General features: G+C 54.8%; 6 protein-coding genes across 6 annotated transcripts; 2 read left to right on the top strand and 4 right to left on the bottom strand.

The window, feature by feature from the left end:
- Positions 1-12: 12 nt before the first annotated feature.
- Positions 13-1,872, bottom strand: K437DRAFT_253047 (putative PGK1-phosphoglycerate kinase). The gene is made up of 3 exons (XM_013390740.1): positions 1,698-1,872; positions 1,498-1,592; positions 13-1,225 (listed from the first exon to the last, which is right to left on the bottom strand). The coding sequence occupies exons 1-3, from the start codon at positions 1,760-1,762 to the stop codon at positions 126-128; spliced, it is 1,260 nt and encodes a 419-aa protein (XP_013246194.1). The 5' UTR covers positions 1,763-1,872; the 3' UTR covers positions 13-125.
- A 339-nt stretch (positions 1,873-2,211) lies between these two features.
- On the top strand, positions 2,212-4,441 carry K437DRAFT_253046 (uncharacterized protein). Its single transcript, XM_013390739.1, has one exon. The coding sequence runs from the start codon at positions 2,234-2,236 to the stop codon at positions 4,208-4,210; it is 1,977 nt and encodes a 658-aa protein (XP_013246193.1). The 5' UTR covers positions 2,212-2,233; the 3' UTR covers positions 4,211-4,441.
- On the bottom strand, positions 4,334-5,241 carry K437DRAFT_265723 (uncharacterized protein; the record flags this gene model as incomplete). The annotated part of the gene is made up of 2 exons (XM_013390738.1): positions 4,334-4,835; positions 4,916-5,241. 2 exons carry the CDS (start codon positions 5,239-5,241, stop codon positions 4,334-4,336), a joined length of 828 nt encoding a protein of 275 aa, XP_013246192.1.
- Positions 5,242-5,392: 151 nt separating this feature from the next.
- K437DRAFT_69015 (uncharacterized protein) lies at positions 5,393-7,740 on the bottom strand. The gene has a single exon (XM_013390737.1). The coding sequence runs from the start codon at positions 7,526-7,528 to the stop codon at positions 5,402-5,404; it is 2,127 nt and encodes a 708-aa protein (XP_013246191.1). The 5' UTR covers positions 7,529-7,740; the 3' UTR covers positions 5,393-5,401.
- A 681-nt stretch (positions 7,741-8,421) lies between these two features.
- Positions 8,422-9,367, top strand: K437DRAFT_219097 (TPR-like protein; the record flags this gene model as incomplete). The annotated part of the gene is made up of 5 exons (XM_013390736.1): positions 8,422-8,571; positions 8,655-8,733; positions 8,808-8,946; positions 9,066-9,192; positions 9,269-9,367. 5 exons carry the CDS (start codon positions 8,422-8,424, stop codon positions 9,365-9,367), a joined length of 594 nt encoding a protein of 197 aa, XP_013246190.1.
- A 13-nt stretch (positions 9,368-9,380) lies between these two features.
- Positions 9,381-19,564, bottom strand: K437DRAFT_241928 (uncharacterized protein). The gene is made up of 8 exons (XM_013390735.1): positions 18,095-19,564; positions 12,600-18,017; positions 12,155-12,545; positions 10,928-12,091; positions 10,652-10,863; positions 10,272-10,593; positions 10,007-10,197; positions 9,381-9,929 (listed from the first exon to the last, which is right to left on the bottom strand). Exons 1-8 carry the CDS (start codon positions 19,492-19,494, stop codon positions 9,620-9,622), a joined length of 9,408 nt encoding a protein of 3,135 aa, XP_013246189.1. The 5' UTR covers positions 19,495-19,564; the 3' UTR covers positions 9,381-9,619.
- Between the last annotated feature and the right edge of the window lie 173 nt (positions 19,565-19,737).

The raw sequence follows: 19,737 nt of genomic DNA, 5'->3' as shown, positions 1-19,737 counted from the left end.
ATCATTCGAAAATTGCATGTGCGAGCGCCTGCATTGAATCTGCGCAAGGATACATGCATGCTCTGCTACTGTACGCCCCTACACATACACACACCCTAAGGAGCCTTACAACCTCAGTCGGCTGCTCATGCTTTTTTTTCTGACAGCGCCGCGACACCGGGGAGCGTCTTTCCCTCGAGGAGCTCCAAGCTGGCACCTCCGCCAGTGGAGCAGTGGCTGATCCCGTCCTCAGCCTTATAGTTGGCGACGACGGTGGCCGTGTCGCCTCCGCCGACGATGACCGTGCTGCCGTTCTTCTCGGCTTGGAGGCACGCGTCGAGGCACGCCTTGCTGCCCGCTGCAAAGTTCTCAAACTCGAACACACCCGCCGGTCCATTCCAGAGGATCGTCTTGGCCGTCTTGATCGTCTGCTCGAACAGCTTGCGCGACTCTGGACCGGCATCGAGGCCCATCCAGCCGTCCGGGATGCCCTCCTTGTCCGTCGCGCTGCCGACCTGTGCGTCCTTGGCGAACTTGTCCGCTGTGACGTAGTCAACGGGGAGCACAACTTTGACGTTGTTTTTCTTAGCCTTCTCGATCAACTCGCTGACCTTCTTGCTCCCTTCTTCATCGAAGAGCGAGTTGCCGATCTTAACGCCTTCCAGTGTCTTCTTGAACGTGAACGCCATCCCGCCGCAGATGATCAGCGAGTTGACCTTGTCGAGCATGTTCTCGATCAGCTGGATCTTGTCCGATACCTTGGCACCACCGAGGATTCCAAGGAAGGGGCGGTCCGGGTTCTCGAGTGCCTTAGCAAAGAAGTCCAGCTCCTTCTTCATCAAGAATCCCGATGCGCGCTGATCGAGCTGCACACCGACCATCGAGCTGTGCGCGCGGTGCGCAGTGCCGAACGCATCGTTGACGTACACGTCTCCCAGCTTGGTCAAGCTAGTACGGAACGCCTCGACGTCCTTGGGGTCCGCCTTGGCCTTCTCGCCCTGTGCGTTCTTGCCCTTGCCCTCCTCTTCGATGTGGAAGCGCAGGTTCTCCAGCAGAAAGACCTGGCCATTAGATGCAGATGCAACGGCTTGCTCAGTCTCGGTGCCTACACAGTCGGGGAGGAACTTGACGTCTGTGCCATCGAGCAGCTTGGAAAGCTCGGCGGCGACTGGCTTCAGCGAGTATTTAGCATTCGGCTGGCCGTCGGGGCGCCCCATGTGGGACATCAGGACGATTGCCTTAGGTTCTGGTCGTGTCGGTACAAAAGGAGGGTTAAGGGTCAGCATTCTGTCGCTGCTCATCTACGTAGACGAAGGGCTTGTTGGGAAGGTTCAAAAGGAAGGCAACATAGATATGCACATGAGGATATGCGCTCTTGGTCAAGACTGAGCCCAGAAGGGTCTCGATTTATATCCGCAAGTGGTTCAGCATAGAAGCCGCGATTGTTCTCCAGCTATCGCCGGGGGCCACTGATTCAACCTAATCGGAGCAGGCGAGACAGGAAGAGCAGCAACTCACTCTGCTCGATTGCGTACCTGATGGTGGGGAGAGCTGCAACGATGCGTTGCGGGTTCGTGATCTTGTCTCCATCCATGGGGACATTGAAGTCGACACTATACCATGCAACCACACAGTTGGTACATTAGTGAGATTCGCTCGGGGGGAGGCAGGTAGGCCGAGGGGAACAAGAGTTGTACGCGCGACCAATGGGTACTCACCGGATAAGGACCCGCTTGTCCTTCAGGTCCAAGTCATTGATGGCGAGCTTGTTGGAGAGCGACATGCTGGGCAAATGTGCGTTCGTGCTAAGCTCTGTCCGCTGTGCCGAAGGGGTGATATATCTATGAAAGCACAAGCTGATACGTTGTATTTGGTAGCAAGGATACATAAATGTGCATGGATTGGAAATGCTCTCGAGGGCGCCGTGGCGAGGAATTGATGAATGTTGCTTCTGTTGGGAGGAGAGAGAGGCTTGCCATGATTGAGGAGAGGACAGGCGCGGTCGGGCCACCCATCCACTCCTTTTGCTGTTTTTGTCCAGGCTGCATGTCACCCAACCCTACTTTTTGCAAACATTATTACGGAACTCGGAATATGGGACTCGGGCCAGGCTGCACAGCGAAACAGCAACAATTCCGATTCTCATTCTCTCGCCAGAGGGTAGCTACCATGACCTGCACAACTTCGCAGTAACGGATGGTCTTGACCTGATACCTACTATCAATAGACAGGCTGTCGTCAGAGCAAAATAGAGATGCCTCCCAAGCGCAGCACAGCCGCCCCAGGCTCGGAGATCTCGGGAGATGGTGCATCGGGTGCAGCTGCAGCAGCAGCAGCAGCGGCGGTGGCGCCGCCCGGGCCAGGGCCTGCCGGTGCCCCAGCCACCGGAGCATCCGCATCGACAAGTGTGCCCCGTTCTCGCATAGGTCTGGCAATGCCCTCGAGCAGATCGGGGACGCCTTTGGCATCTGCAGTGAAGGGGAGTGGCGTCTCGATGGGCGCTGCACGACCGCCGATGGCGGCTGCGCCCGTATCGATGGGCACCGCACGACCACCATCTGTTCTGGCCTCTTCAGCGAGCGGTACCCCCGCTGCAGGCGCCTCTGTAGGCGGAGGAAGCGGAGTTGGCAAGATGGTATTCAGACCCATCATGCCACAGCGCCGGAATCGCCCTTCTCCCTCGTCAGCAGAATCGTCTTCCACGATTCACCAAGCGGGCTCGGGCCCTCGCTCGTTTGCTGGTCGCGGCGCAGCTTTTATGCGAGGGGCGGCAGGAGCTGGTGGACGTGGGCGTGGACGCGGGCGCGGAGCAGGAGGATCTTTTGCGCCAGAACCATTGCATGCTTCGGGCCCCTTCTCACAAGGTCCAGGCGGTCCGCCTCGCTCAGCGGCCGGCGCCTCGGCGCGCCTTGGCATCAGCGGGGGGGCATCCTCATATCCGTCCGTGGAAGACGAGGGCTCACGGCACTCAAATGCCAGCACCAGCGCAGCAGGTCCTAGCGGATTCAAATTGGATCCCAACCGCTTCAGGGATGCCAAGCACGACCTCGACCTGGCGGACAGGGAAGCATTGTCGGATGATGATGATGTCGAGCTCGGCGTGCGCGCAGATGGAAGAATGGTTGCAGAGGACCTAGAGCGCGAGGATGCCTATGCGCCGCGCGCACTACCCAAGTACAGGTTTGCCAAGGCCAAGGAAGAGGGAGAACAAGAGGCAGGGAGGAAGAAAGGCAGGAGCAAAGCCAATGGCAAGGGCAGAATCAAAGAAGAAGCTGTAGAGCACGGGATCAAAAGCGTGAAAAAGGAGCCAGATGCGGACTGCGACAAGACAATGGGGACTGCCCCTGCCGACGTAAAGAGGTGCGGCGAAACAAGCCAGATGCCATCCGCCGAGCGAGACCTCGAGGACGACGCAGACGCACACGACGGCAAAACAGACAACGCGCTTGACTTGTCTGAGAGCGAAGACGAAGAACTGCTTGATAATCTGCTCGACTACTTTGTGGCGAATGAAGATATTGGCACGGAGCCTGAAGAGCGCCTTTACCTTTTCCAGTTCCCGCAACCTTTCCCTGGCTTCGTCATCCCACGGACAACTACTGTACCGCCACCTGCAGACTTGTCAGGCTCCAAATCGAAGCGTGCGGGTCCCGGTACAGTTTCCGACGAAAACGATGATGATGAGAAGCCGCGTGCAGCACAGCTTCTCAAGAAAAGGCCGAGCAAAGGAGTTGTCTTTGCGCCAGACACAGCGGGCGGTGGCGGCGCAGCGGGCGTCACACCTAGTCCATGCACAACGCCCGGCCCCGAAACGTCAGGCGATTCCGCCTCGAACTTGAGTTCCACGGTTGCCGGTTCATCGGCAGGCGGGAGCGGCGTCAAGAAGGAGGATGGAGACGAGAAGAAACCGGTCACAACGAAGCGAAAAGGTCCGCCCGAGGGACGGATCGGGTCGCTCAATCTCTACCGTGACGGCCGCGTCGCTTTCCATCTTGGTCGCCCGGCAGCTGACCGTGCTGCGGCGGCTGCTGACAGCGAAAATGCGAACACGCGCGATAATCTCGTCGTCCTGGATGTTACGGGCGGATCGCCAGCGACATTCTTGCAACAACTCATGGTGCTCAACCCAAACGCTGGTACGGCCACGTCTTTGGGCGAGATCGAACGCAAGTTCGTCGTCACGCCTGACCTTGACCACGTGCTGGCCGATTTGTCCAAGAGAGGTCTTTAAAGCGCTCCACGCCACCGAATGGCTGACGCGAGCGCTTGTGAGCGCACACATGTACACATTGTATTGCTATTAATGATGCAGCGTACGAATAGGGTTGCTGCATTACAGTGCAATACAAGACACTCAGGCTTCATCGCTGGACGTGCTGTCGGACAGGTGGCGCGAGACTCGTCTTTTGCTTTTGATAGCCTGCTGGGCGCCATTGACTGTCGTTCTCGTGGTGCGCATGCTAGCCGGAGCAGCGGCAGGCGCCCCTTCTGCCTCCTTCTTGCGCCTCTGTGAAGCCATCGACTTGCCTTTGTCGCAGTCGGCATCGCTGTCGCTTGCACTTTCAGAATTGTCACGGAGGGGGAACATGGCGTTGCCATACGCAATGCTCTTTAACCGCAACACGTCTGCATCTGCTAGCGAGCACGGCTTCCCCGCTGCTTGGAGGTCCTGCGCGATGAGCAGCGAGCAGAGCTCTGGTATCATCACGCCCGTGATGAATTGGTTGGGCGTCAGAGGCGCGATTCGAGAGTTGAGCTCTGAGTCATTCGCAAATACGTTCTTGGTGCGATCCGCCGTGTTGCATAGATCGCGCATAATGATTTTAAAGAATAGGGCCCATCCGATCTGGCCATAACTGGAGTGGTGACGAAGAGGAAGAAAACATGAGCCTACTAGGAACCGCGCCCACAGGACGTATTGATGCATTCAACTCACTACCCAGCCTGTTCCCCTTCCATCTGCTCAAATTGCAGTACACCACTGGAAGCTTTCTTTCCTTTTTGCAAGTGTCGCTCCTTGAGCTTCTCGAAGTGCAAGCTTCCCTCTGGTTCGCGCGTGAGGTGGACGATGCGACTCCAAACGTGATCGCGGACCGCACGCTCCTCTAGCTTGGTCTTATTCAGCTTCATCGGCCATCCCTGACGTTTGCCTTCTGGGATAATGACCGACTCGGCGCGATGACGCTTGCAGATCCCGACGATGTCCATGCGCTCGATGGAAGAGAGACCACGTTCGTGGATCTTGTCAAGCCACGGTTGCATCTCGAGACAGAGCGGTCCGGATGGACACGAAGGCCAGGTCTCCTCGCAGAAGGGACATTTCTTCAATCTTCGCGCATTTGTCGGAATCTTCGGGCTTGAATTGAGTTGTCGCCTGCACATGACAGGCGCGAAAAAGGAGTAAGCGTTCAGTGCTTTCCCGTCAATGGCTCGGAGCTGTCCTGCGAGGATCGAGCACGTGCCTGAGTTTGGTCCTCTCCTTCTGAGAGGTTTTAATGGCAGAATCGATACCTTCCTTTCCTCCCATTTCTGCAAGGACCAAACCGATCTTCTCGCCATCGATGTCCGAATACTTTTCAATGTTGATCTTCTTCAGCCTTGCGCGCGGACGCTGCGATTGCGATTGAGGCTGCGACTGAGACTGCGGCAGGGATTGGCTCGATTCCAACTCATCATCGCCGTTGCTGCGGCGTATTTGTTTCGATTTGCCCTTCCCGATTCCCTGCGAGCTCTGGGTTGGAACCAGCGTCTGCGAGCTCGCGTCCGGAACGTTGCTGTTTCTGCTGCTTTTTCTCGAAAGCCCAACCGAATCATCCAGCTGCTCCTGATGGGTTTCTGCAGGTTCTTTGGCTGAATCCCCTCGTTTTCCTTGTCCCTTGGACCAAGCCCTCAACTGTGCCACTAGGGCCGCCGCCGCTGTAACTGTTGGCGAGGCGTTGATGCCATCAGTAATAGCATAAAGCGCTGGCTGTGAGGTGACTGGAGCGAAGAATGAATTGTCCTTCTGCTCATGATCAATTCCTGCAAACTTGTTGGATGTAAGCTCGTGTGTTTTCTGGTTCTTGGGCCGACTCCTTCTTTCCACTGCTGCGGGTACTGGCGCCACCACCGCCATTGCGGTCGATGCTGTTGGCGAAACAATGAGAGGATAATCGAAAGCAACGAGCGATGGCGGCGATGAAGCAAATGGGGCCAAAGACGCATCCGGCGACTTGGCGATGTGCCACTGCTGCGAAAAAAAGTCACTGGATGTAGAGCTCATCGACAATGCCGGTTCTGGTTCCCCTGTAAACGCAGATGCAGGCGTTGGAACTGACCCTCTAGCGGACATTGTGACGGGGAAGCCGAGCTGGGCGAATACTTTCCTGTATGCAGAAGCACCTTTCTGATCAAGATTTTTCAGACTGTCATCGGCCGAAATCGCGCTAAACAACCCTTCCAATTGCATCGTTGCTCCCCTTCCTCTATCTCCCGCTTCTCCAGATCTCGCTCCTCTACCTCCTCCCCTTCCTGTTCCATTGGCGTCAGGCGCGGTTATATGCCCTTGATCACGATATCCCATGGTCCCAAGGACGCCAGAAGGACTGTCGATATGAGCATGCTGGTATTTATTACCGCTGTCCGAGCCAGAGCTGCTGCTTCTGCTCCTGGAGAGTCCAATGGTGTCCATATACCCGTCCCACCCTCCACCCAGAGCCCCCAAGTCGCTCACAAACTGCGAGGACCCCGAGACCCCAGACGCATTGGCCGGCGAGCTGTCCCGCTGCCTCTGGATCCCAGTGGGTAACAGGTACGATCCTCGCTCAGGCGCTTCATACGAGGTGGATGTATGTGCAGTCTGGTTCTGCGACAAGATTGATTGAGATAACGAGAATTGCTGCATGTGGCTGCTGCGGCGAATGTTAGCAGAGTCGTCATAGTATGTGACCTGTTGATATGACTGGTAGCTTGAAGGCAGGGAGGGCGAAGGCGATACTTTTGCGTTCGGCTCGGCTTGCGTCACTTGGCTCGATGGAAGAAACGCCTGAGAAGAATGGTAGGACGGCTGTGCAGATGTGTATTCGCCGCCATGCATGGCGGGGTTTGCGGCTGAGGGTTGCACACGCTCCTGTTCATGGCGGGCACGCTTACTAGGGCTCGGATGAGCTTCATGGCGTGGGGAGTAGGATGGGGATGATTCTGCGAGGGCTTCAGTGCCATGAAACAGTGAAGGTTGGTAAAATTGGGGCGCTGCGCGTTGATCCTTCTGCTGGTGGTGCTGGTACCTGTGGTGCTGCGGCTGCTGTGGTTGATGGTGAACCGGGGAGGAACTTCGCTGAGGATACCGAAGCATGTGCTGTTGCATATTCCACGACGACTCGATCGGTGCGGCTTCATCTTCGAATTCGATCGGTGCATCTTCACTGCTGGAAGGCTGCTGGCTCGGCGGCAGAAACTGTGAGGGAATTTTTTCGAATGTGCCAGGGACCACCGTCTCGGCATAGCCGTACCCCGGCGTCTGGAATGGGCTGATGTATGGCGTTATTCGGCTCGCGCTGATGCTTGACATACTGACCTTTCAAATGAGAGCTGGCGAGCGTCCTAATCAAGGACGCACGGAGTTGCCGTTGTATCGTCTCGCGATCCGAGCTTCAGAGTGCGGACCTGCATTGAACCTGTCTTAGACGCGGCGTGCACACTACCTCAGACATATACGGACTCCAGAGGCAGGCTTCTTTCTGCATCATCAAAAGAGTCTGTCCGATATATCCACGGCCGCAAGCATGCTGTGGACGAAGGTATCCCCGATACCTTTGACAAAATGAGCGGAAGAGATGCTCGAGAGAGCATCCCGCTGGGGTCTGTCAGCGGCACGCACTCTCCCCTCTCCACCACCGCTTTCACAATCTCACTCTCACGTTGCCGCCGTTTCCGCAGGCTACGGGCAAGGAACGCGTCGCGTGCCAAGCAGTCACCCACGGCCGAGTCGTCCGCCTGGCCCAAGCCATGGGTCGTGGGCTCGCGCCCCACTCTATTTGACTTGGCTTTCATAACCCTAACTGCACCATTAAAAGCTCAACCAATCACAATTCGGAACTCGGACAAGCGTCATTGTAGACTTCGGAGACAGTTCATGCTTCTGGATGGGAGCAGCAGCTTCCTCCCTATCTCCCTCTTTCATGGATCATGGTATTGTGGTCATTTGGACATGCTGCACATACCTGACGAATTGGTAGACATACGGCAAAACATTGCAGGAAAGAGGAAGCTCATCCAATGACAATGCTTCTTCAAAGCGCAGCCCGTCGTGCGTTGTTGCGGCCAGCATCGCTCCAATGTCGCATGTGCAGCAAGCAGGTGGTACAATTCCCCAAGCTACGGAGCTCGCCCGCTCTCAACCAGGCGGCTAGCTCGTCAATTGCTTCTGCAACTCTGCTGCGTTCAGAAACAACCAGAAATAAAATGCATCCCCTTCTGCGTTCTGGCTTGCGGACCTATGCCACGTCCACAACCGAAGCCTCCAGCGTCGAAGATCCCTCCCACGCAGAGGCGCTTCGTTTCTCCGATGAAGGAACCACGTTTCTCGAGAACGGGCAGGTCGACAAGGCAAAGGTGAGTCTGGTAATATTTGAGGCTTGAGAAAAAGCCGAAGTACCTGCCTCATGTTAACCATTTCGCCGCGCTCGGTGGTAAAGGACGCATACAAGAAATCAATAGAGGTCAAGGAGACATCCACCGCTTTATTCAACCTCGGTGTATGCTACTATCACGAACGTGAGTGTTCCGCATTGATAATAGAAGTATTTCGCGCTCCTGACCGCTTCATCCTCTTCATTCTGCTCGAGTAGAGGACCTTCCTAATGCGATCAAGAGCTGGGAGGACTCACTGCGAATCTCCCCCAATTCTTCGGATACGCACACCAATTTGGCATCGGCTTATGCACTCAGTTCGCCCAGCCGACCCGATCTGGCAGTCAAACATCTCAAGTGAGCAATTGAAGCTCTGGGATTATTGTGTTCTTGTGCATGTGCTTGCGCACACTCTGGGTCAGCAGCTTCTAACACCAGGGCCGTCTTGCTCGCTTTCCTCTCCGTCTCTTGTGCAGGACCGCCGCCTCCATCTCACCGTCCGACCCTGAGATTCAGTACAACCTTGCAGCCGTGCTTGAAGCAGTGGAACAGCTTGAAGAAGCGTTGATCGCCTACAAGCGCGCCTTTGACGGCGGGATCGAAGTGAGTACCGTTAGTCCCGTATGTTTTGCTTCTCACGTTCGAGGCGTTTGCTAAATTGCACGAATTCAACCCACAGAGAGCGAGTCAGAACATTCGCAATGTCAATGCGAAGATTCTCAGCGCTAGACTGTTGGCCGAGGCGAATGAGTCTCAAACCTCTCCCTCTTCGTCGTAAAGAGAAATTATTTAGGCGACTACAATGCATACGCATGATCGGCTGCAAGTTTTTCTACTATACGATGGTGTGGTGCTTTTGGCTCACTCCAAACGAGGTGGTCATGAGAATGCGTGGTTAGGCCATGCTGGGAATATGCAAAAAATGGGTTTGACGTCTAGATGAACGGAGAGAGGAACCAGGACTGTTCTCTGCTCAAAGCAATGCTTGCCAGCCTATGCGGTGGGGAAGGAGGCCGTGCGAGAGTCAGAGTCAGACTCGATGAAGTGCATCGACTGACTCAGCTTTGGGCTCAAGCACGATCGACTCACCATTGAAAATGACGGCCAAGTTCTGGGGATCGCGTGCCTGCTGAATCAGGTCGTTGACTGTGTATTCCACGCTCAGAGTCGGAGCGAGCTTTTGCATGACCGTCGCAACGGCACGATCAGCACTAATCTCTGCGGTACTGATGGGGGCCCCGTTTGTGATATCGGGCGGCATAAGCCCGCTACGGGTAGTGTTGCCGTCAGAGACATCATCGCGTTCTTGCGCACGGATGGCTTTGACAGGGTTGGCCGTCCTGGAAGAAGTGCAAAAAGCGGGTTTGAGTGAATACTGGTCTCCACAGCCGGTGCTGGATGCACCAGTGAATCTCACCAGCTGAACAAGGGATCATATTTGAAAACCTCGAGAATTGTTTTGATCAACTCAGTACCCTGCCGGAGGACGCGCAGCGTCTGCTGACAGCATTGCCGGAAGGCGCCGTCAATGCCGGGCATCCCCATCCCATCGACAATGTCACGGGTAAGACGGAAGGGCACAAGTTCCGGAATGGGAAGCAGCTTGCCCTAAAGCAAAGACAGCAGTATGCCCCATTGTCAACATTGCGGCAACGATGCGTGTGAATTGAAATCACACTCACTTGGTCGAAAGCAATTCCAAAGTCGATGTGAACGAGCTCTCCGTTGGCAACATCGATGAGAATGTTCGATAAGTGTCTGTCGCCAAGACCTAGGACGTATCCTACGATCGAGCCCACTGCGACGCTCCTGGTGTACGTCAGACGAGAAGAAAACCACGCCATCGGGTCTTTGAATTCTTCCGTGAAGAAACGGCGAAAAATTGGAGGCAGCTTGCGACAGCAGTCCTCAAACACATATAGCCGTTGAGACTTCGACGCCTTGCCCACAGCAGCAATAGCACCGCGCCCTTCGTGAGGAGTGATTTCGCCCTTTCGACGATGTCTGAAGCAGAGCTTGTGTCAACAATCAGCACATCTTGTGGAGCATGATTGATACACACCTCGAATGCAAGTCGAGCAACGGTTCTCCGATTGGCTTTGTATTGCTCACGAACTGCAGCAGTCCCCACTGGTCCCCCAGTGGGCGCACGATGTATGTTCGCATTCGGAGATTCCGGCGACGGGACTGGGTGTCTTCCTCGAGGAGCCCATTAACAATCCGGAAAACCTGCTGCATTACCGCATCCTGACGGAGGTCATCGTTGTTTTTGAACTGGTTCAACGAGGGCACATTTGTCAGAGAGAGTACTCTAGTGATCACATAGGAGTGTCCTCACCAGCTGTCGATATCTCTGGCCATCGCTGCCGATACAATCGCTAATTTTCGGCAGATGGATGCCTCCAGCGGTGCTGAACGTGGAGGAGTATCTCGCCACACCAACAAACGACTCGTACTTGCAGGAAATATCAACAGGCAGATCGATGGTAGCGACTGGAATAGGGAGGTCATGGAGTGCTGCCAACTTGAGCTCTCGGGAAGAGGGGAGCTTGATGTCCTTGCTTTGCTTCAAGGTTCCCGATTTGTTAAAAAAGCGGGTGCCATAGTTATGCAAATCAAGTATAGCCCACTCGACATAGGAGTCGCAGGCTAGAGAGAAGTCACGGAGCTGACCCCGCCGCTCCTTTTGACGCAGCAGCGCATCCCATATCTCGTCAGCTGCAGCGGCGCGTAATGTCTGCGAGGGAGCGACTGACGGGGTCAGAGTGGCGCGTCGCCTGGAGGAGGACTTCTGACTCTCGGCAGTGACGTTGCGGCTGCGCATAGCGTAGAGAGAGTACATGGTATGGAAAGGATGGTCTTTGCACATCCTCGCCATTGTAAGAGAAATGATCCGATGAAATCGCTGTCGATTCGGCTCTTCTGGCGTTGCGTAAGGGGATGCGCCAGGCTTGCTGAGGCGTGCGGATATTTGATGTGTCAGCAGCACGAACTTGTGAGACGGAATCTTGTTGATCAGATTCTCGATCTTGGCATTCAGAATGTTGTTAGCCGAATTCTCAAACCAAAGGGAGGTAAATCGAATGAGACTATTGTCGAATAAGTCTGATGTTATGAACGATTGTGCAAACATCGTCAAGGCCTGCTCCAAAGCGGCAGCTTGGCGCCTTTCCAACATGCTCAATGAGGCGCGATCTTGTTCCAGGATAGTTCGAGCGTGACGAGAGTGTTGATGAGAATACTCTCGCGAGCTGCGCTCCAACGCCTCGTGTTGACGGACTTCCTCCGTTCGCTTTTCGACTGCTTCTTTGAGCCGAGCAATCTCGCCACTGCTCGCGTCTCTAATATATTGATCGTGAGCGAATGATGCGAAGCGGTGAAAGACCTTCGATTGCTGCGTCACATTAACACTCGAGCCTGTCGACAATTTGAGAGCCCGCTGAAAGTAATTATCCTCGATCACTTGCGGTTGCTCGGACCTTGCCTCAGCGTGCCAGACGCCCTGGGTCGAGAAGATTCAGCTTTTGCACTATTTTCGAGAATACGACAGCTGCACTTTTCTCACTGATTGAGTAAGTCCCTCGCCAATGTCGCCATCGTCAAGAGCCAGTGGTATGCGCAACCTATCGGTCATCGCCTGCGTCAAGTAGTTCTGGGCGGCTGTATGTTGCCCATACGACCACAGTGTCTGAGCAAATTCGAGAACGCTGCTGAATTCGATCTGTCCTGTCGATTCTTCCAGGTTTTGAACCAGCTTGCTCATGGCGAGAGCGGCTTGCAGTCTCTTCTCCACTCGGGCCGCTTTTGCAATTTCTCTGCACAGGTGTGATTCGATCTTCACAGCTCGTGCGACACCTTCGTCGTTCCAACCGCCTACGGAAGTCCTGACTAGAGCGGATCGACATCCATACGCAAGGGACTTGCGTACTTGCAGAATTCGCACCCTCACCTGCGAACTGTTTGGAGTCAGAGTTAGCGTCAAGTTCCAACAGGAACTATCGTAAACTCACTCTACTCCGGAAGGCGGCTCCCTCATATAGTCTGCGCTGATGGCTTCCAATGCTGACATGCTCATTGGACTGCGCTTGCATTTGTCGAGCCATGATTGGACTTCGGATAGACCGATCAATTCAAGGCAGGAGGCGCTCAAAGCCTTTCCTGGCTCAGAAGCCATGCGGCCAAATCCTTGCAATTGCCGTCTGAGCGCAAGTGACACTGCCTCGACGGCGTGGCTTTTGTCGTGAGCAAATGTTACCGCCCTGAGCGCTTGATAAAGTGTCTGGCCACTTCCCGCATCTGCATTGTCGCCGTGTGCTGGTAGATCCCAGTTGGCGGATTGCCAGGCCATGTCGTATTGGATGTGATTTGATTGACCTGATGGCTGCGCATCACGGGTGTTGATCAAGCTGGTCGCAAATGCATTGAAGCCAAGTTGATGAAGAGGTGTGGCCATAGTCGCTACGCTTGTACGAGATTCCAACTGTCGATCCACTTCGAAATATGCTGCTGCGATCTCAAAGGCGAATTGCCAGCGGCCTTCGTGGTGCATGAGTTCCAGTAGCGCTGCGTGTGACCCCGACGTTGGGATGCTGTAGAAGCTGTCGGGGTCATCAACATTGCTGTAGACCTGATCCAGCAAAGATGACTCGAGCTGCGCATCTGGATCAAGGCTTTGTCTGCTTCTTGACTCGCGGTGAATCTCGATGAACATAGCCGCAGCCGTGAACATCCCGGCGTCCAGTGCACGGTTTGCGAGCGCGAGGTAGTCAATAGCAAGAGAAAGATTGACCCCAGAATCCTTGTGCTCAGCTTGTCGCAGATATAAGACGCAATCGACCACGAAGGTGTGCATGCGCTTGTCGGCTGCAGCCGATTTTGTGACGTGATTGAAGAATTGATACAATGCTCGGAGATCTTTCTCGTCACATGCGCCCTCGTCAGCTTGCAACACACGGCGAATGAGCAACGGCCCCATCTGCTCTGCCAATTTTGTGTAGCGACGTGCCAATGGCACGAGTTGGACGTAGATGTTGCCGAACGCAGAAGTAGGAGTTGCTAAGGACACGCAGATTGCTTCGCAGATTGCTCCTATCCAGACGGAATATGTCGCAGACGTACTGGATGGAATGAGCTCGAGTGATTCGTTCAGTGTGCGATGAGAGATGTTGAGCGAGTTGCTCCGAAATGCTGCAATCAGGCGCAATTCTTCAGCATCACTGGAGTCCATGCCCTCGAGGAAATCGTCGACTGATGCCGTGTGCGCCATGACAGATCGCAGGCAGAGCAGCAGGTCCTGGTGATTCCCATCTTCAAGATTGTGCCAGAACCTGAGCACCAAACCCAAGAATGTATGCTCGGCAGAAAAGGTCGTTGCTCCTTTCGGACTTTCAAGACCCCACGCCTTTGCCCGCCTGATCGTCTGGGCGAACCTCGTACTAGCAGGTGCAAAGGGCATACGGTACTGGCCCCCAGACTGCACCAGAATCTGTGCCAACAGATGCGCAAATCGGGCTTGCGTTTGTGCCTCACGTTGCCGAGAGATTGCTTGCTGCTTTAGAAGCCAGAGCCCTTCTTCAGCAAATATGGCACGGTCCGCAGAGTCGGCGTCGCGCACTTTGGAAAGAATGATGGTTAGCGCGGAATTGCTGATCGACAGGTCCGGGAGTTGGGCCAAAGCATCCATAACTTGGGGAAGACTGAGTGCTTGCACCTTCAATGACAGCGTTTCGGCAATGATGTCCGGCCAGAAGAGTAGAACCCAAAGCACAATTTTTTCGGTAGCGGGCACGGCAAGACAGTTCGACGCAAGCTTTTGCAGCCATTGCCTGCACTGAATTCCCAGTCGCACCGCTTCTGCGTCACTAGAGCGCAGATGGCTAGCAACTGCGTAGCCTGCGCGTGCGAGAGCGACAATCCAGCACCGCGATCGAGCGGCGCTATACTTGGCCGTTGTGGCAGCCCAGTTGAGCAGTGTAGCAGCAAGCGGTATGAGGTCGACTTCTTTGAGCAGTGAAGAGCAGTTCCGCAAGATCAGGTTAAGAATCGCCTGGCTTTTCTGCACGGCATTGTAGCACATGGAAACGTAAATGATCACCCCTCGAAGCAGCCGCTTTTGATCGTTAACGAGCTTGGCGTCAAAGATAAAGCCAAAGAGGTGATGCAAGATGTGGTAACCCGAGCTCGCGTCAAAAATGCCACCTGCTTGATGATCCAGCGTCGAAAGAGCATTCAACAAGGCTTTCGGGTCATGAAACGGCCGAGGCGGTTCGTGAAGCTCAGAAACGTCGCTGAGACTGCTGGAGGGCGGAGACGAGACTTTCCTTAGTGCAGCGGCTTGGTTATGGCCAAATGTTGCTATCTCCAGAAGCAGCTCATCGCTGGTCGTGTGGTCTTTTAGCCAAGCGAAACGCATGAGCCACGCTGTGACCAGGTCTTTGGCGTCTTTGAGCCGCTGATGCATTACTTTGGCAGACGCCCCCGACTTCTCGCACTGTCGGAGGTTGGTGACGGCTAGATCCCAAACAGCACCAGCGGTGACGGCGGTGGTACCTTGCCGTAGACGCGTCGCCGAGTCGCCCAATTCGAAGGCAGCGATGGATGGCCTGCAGATATCCAGTGCCATCTCACGCTCCACGCGAGCCATTTTACAGAAGACATCGAAGTCCCCTGAGCCGTCTTCCCCTTCAAAAAGCTCGAGTAGCATTAGCCCAATTGCAGGAAGATTACTTGTGGCCCATGCGCGCTGGCTGCGGTACCCCAGCGCCTCCCACGGAACAGCGAGGGTGTCTTGATTCAATTGGTGTATGCTGTATACGATTTGAGCTGCGAATGTGCTGTACAGTTCCATCGTGGAATCGAAGCCCAGATGGCTGGCGACGCACTTCATTACACTTGCAAAGTGAGCGCTGTAATCGCGTCGTCGCATAGCGATCTCCAGCAGCGAGCCAAGGCCGTCACTGCGGTTCAGAGACGAGAGGACAGTGATATTCCCGAACAGAAGCAACGTCGTGAGGGTGCCTTCGAATTTTGTGACGTCGAGGATGGCGACGTTCTGTAGTTGCGGGAACAAACGTTGCTCCTGCTCGACAGCTTCATCACCCGGAGTGATGGCGAGATCGTTAAAGAGGGCACCGAGCAAAGTCGCCGCATGGAATCTGGTCCGCAAATCAGCCGCACCTTGCAAGTTTTGCATGATCTGGGTGGGTTCGATGTTGCTGACGCATTCGCCATCAGGATTCCAAATGTCTACGAGACCTGAGCACGTCAAAAAGTCATAGAGTAGCTCAGCAATGTCGCTGACCGTCTCCCAGACAAAGAAAGTCTTGGCTTTGGCAGAGTGGATCATAAACCAACGGCACATGTCTCTGAGCCCAACAGAGTCTGCTGCAAACTTTTCGTGACGTATCACAATGCGGATGACCTTTAGGGTGATGCTGTGTGCGACTGGGTCGCGGCTGTACTGGTATTTCGGAAGCAGCTCTTCTCCGGTGATGGAAAGAAGTTCTTGCAGCTCCATATCGTCGAGTGAAAGAAGGCCACTGTCTGTGGCGTGAACAGCTGCGGGCAAAAGCATAATGACTCTGGCAAGATCAGCCCCATTTTCCAAGATGAGGTGAAGCGGCCGGCGTTGATTCTGAGACGAAGACTGCTTTCGGACTGCGTGCATGACCGCGATTATTGCAAAAACAAATGAAGTGATCTCGTAACGAATGCTGCCATTCAACAGTACGTCGAGTGTGACGTTTCCAGGAATGGGCACATCCTTGACCTGTTTGTCGTATTCGTAATCGGCCTCCATGCTGTCATCTTCTCCCTGTAAAAGATCCGGCTTCGCCATCTCAACTTCCGGAGAAATGACCTTGATCACCTGCGCGAGTGCGTCGCTCAGAGCGCAAGTGTCTGGCATGCTGTCCTCAATCTCAAAGCACGCGCGCAAAAAATGCTGCACACCTTGGTCTGCCAACTGTCGATGCGGCCCAGTAAATTGAATGAAATGCTCATGTCGGACACCGGATCGGCGTGCTGGAGGGACTATCGCGCTTCTGGCAGCGCTGATAGGAGCGGGAAGACCTAGACAGACCAAAGGCGAAAGGATGAAATGCTTTTCCTCGACGGTGCGAGTTCGAAGAGCACATTCGTTTGCCACAGTCTGAAGCGTTTGCAGTGGCTTCATGAAGAGCTCGGATGGCGTACTGAATCCGTTGACGTGCATGAGACCGCGGAAGAGGAGCACCAATGCCGCGAATTCGACGAATTGACGAAGTTGATAGGAATGGTATTGGGAAAGTACGGAGGGCCCAACCATGTCCATAGCTCGCACATTAAAATTTTCCAGTACCACTTTGATGCTGGATGCCAGGCTGCTGGACAGCCTGGAAGCTGGGGTGTTCGGATCCAGCGGGATGAAAAGGGTCTCTCGAGGTATGGGCTGATGCTTGCTGGTGGAAGTTGGGACCTTGGCCTCATCGAGCTCAGCAAAGATGACATATCGAAGCATCGCGCGATGCTCGATATTCGCTGCCAGGTTTCGAATGCAGGCGGAACCTTCAAGGAATGGTTTTCCTACTGTAAGGTTCGGGCAATGCTGTAACCCGCCAAGCTGAGCTAGTAGGTGCAGCATAGTAGCAGCAGGGCAGTGAACGCTGGCGTCGAATGCCGTGCTTGTGGCTGGAGAGCTTGCGAAGCTCGGAATCCATAGACTCTGCACCAGTGCGAGAGCACCTTTAACCACAGCTGGGTCGATCGAAGCGCGATTCGCGTCTATAATCTCCAAGCTTCGCGAAAGGAGATCGCACAAGGCTTCGGATGGGCGAGTGATTGCTTGGCTGGAGAGCTCAAAAATGATGGTCGAGACATCCTTTGGTAGCGTGGCCGTATCGACCAAGGAACATCGCAGCATAGCATTCGCAAGCGTGGCTGAGGCGCGACTGAGATGTGGCAGAGCAACGCGTCTGGTTATAAGCGACCAAATCCGGGGCCAAATCTTCCATCGCGAACTCTCGTTGCTGTTTGTCTGTAATGCGGTTGCGCATGCCAAGGTGAGAGTGGCCCACGAGGCAATCTCCTCGTCTGAATCATTGGAAGCTTCTGCGATCTCGCCTGCAAGATCGTCGTTGAGCGCCTTTGTTGCATCCTCTGGATGCTTTTCCATCCACATGGCCAGCACTTGCAAACCCCATAGCCGACGCATTTTGGAAGAAGGGTCCGAGGCGCGCACTTCGGAGAAGTATTCCAACCAGGGTTCCTGTTGCGTACCCGGCAATAACCCGGGAGCAAGCATCCTCTCGCTAGTACGCACCCGTTTTGCGGGTCGATCATGCGCATCCGTGCTTGAAGCTGGCGTTTTGACTTTACATCTCGTCTTCGCCGCAAGGCCAACCTCCACTTGTACGGCCGGGTTTGGTGTAGCAGACACTTCCATCCTGGAGCTGGAAATGCTGCACTCAGTCTCCAAAAACTTCGGGGACTGGAAATTGCACCATCACACCTCAGCCTGCACACTCACTTGGCTTTGTCAGACCTTTCCCTCTTCTCTGGCATCAATGACGCGTCTTTGACGGGGGGACCGCGATTATGCTGCTCGTCCTCAAGAGTGTGCAATACTTCTCTGTCGCTTTTCATTAGAAAAGAGATGACATCTGCCGCCAGCTCTAGGCCGCACCAGTCATGCGTATTTGGGGCTGCAAAGCCGAAAGAGGCCTGGAAGGTCATAGTCTGGCATGGCTCTGTAAAGGCACCTTCATCGATGGGTATGTGCCTTAAGGAAAGTATCCCCAGGGGCAACGGCCGGAGACCCGTGCGGCTGAGCGGCTCTTTGACGAGTAGATGCTGAAGATCTTGCAGTTTTGCACGTAGTTCGGCGCGCCTCTTCTTTTTCGCTGTCTCTTCGCTAGCCGATCCACAGACAGACGGCGGGGGAACGGCAAGTAGCGGTAACAGGAGATCGAGCGTTATGAGTACGTGTTCCTTAAGCGTCAGAGACTTGGTCGTGAAGAGACGAAGCAGAGGGGGCCAAATTATGGTTGCAAACGTCGTGGTGAGTATGCGTTCGTTGAGTTGTAGTGCTCTTAAAAGGACGTTGAGACTAGAGATGACGGGCAGGGTAACGGTCGACTCGGATGGACGTAACACGAAGTACCGCACGTACTTCTCGAGCATGTGAATTCCGAAGCGCTCGCCAGCCAAGCCGACTAAGGGGGCTACGCAGCTCTCAAACATTGCCTGAAGGCAGAGAAAAGCGTCTGCTGCATGAGCGTTTGTGAGGGTCGCCGACCCCGACTTCCTGTCGGCAGCAGCGACTGCCAAGACATTCGCGTATCTTTCCAAGTCGACCTCATCAGAGCCCGTGATCCGGTCTGACACCTTGTCCCCCAGAAGCAAGTTCCAGCAGATTGATACGCCGTCCAGCCAGCTCTTCTCCTCGAGATGATCCGCATGGGGTTTCCAAGTCAAGAGTGATTTGAGCGCACGCAGATACGGCGGTATCAGGGCATCCAGAAGCTGAGCATTCTCCGCACCGAGCGTCTGAGTGAGATGAGCGAAAACGGCTCGCGTCGTCTTTCTGCCGATGCGCAAACGTGCCTGATCGACCATCCATGATACGAGAATTGCGACATCTTGAAAGCGTTTAAGCGCCGCAGCCTGTAATTCGCCAGTCCCACCACCGCCCTTTGCCTTCTTTATACAAATACTCCTCTCGATGAAGAGGGCGTCGAAAAGGGACTGGAACACGCTGGTCCAGCATGGTTTCCCGGTGCGTATGTCTTTTGCATCCAAAACATCTGGCAAGGAGGAAAGGACCCCAGGGTCGCTGAAGGCCTCCCGATAGCGCAGCAGCCCTTCCTGTCGCTCCTTGGCCTTGTCGCTCGCGATGAGCACGACAGCGTTCTCTATAGTGTGATCCATCCCAGCGAGTTTCTGCGCCAGCGCATAACGCCTCACTTCCACGATCAAACGCCTGCTCGCTCTGCGAGTCCTTGGTTATATATCATAGTAACTCTTTGTGCCTCCGTTGCGCGATGTAGGTTTTTTTGTGAAATGACGCCAACATAGAGAGCACTGTCCCCGCGTCGCGTTTTCCTCCAGCACGCGACAGGAACACATGAGGGGAACCCTTTCAAGGCACTGGACTTTCTCTTCTCCATCACC

The sequence above is a fragment of the Tilletiaria anomala genome, assembly GCF_000711695.1.
Source record: "Tilletiaria anomala UBC 951 chromosome Unknown K437scaffold_2, whole genome shotgun sequence".
NCBI lineage: Eukaryota > Fungi > Basidiomycota > Exobasidiomycetes > Georgefischeriales > Tilletiariaceae > Tilletiaria > Tilletiaria anomala.
This window is presented reverse-complemented; position numbering and strand designations above follow the sequence as displayed.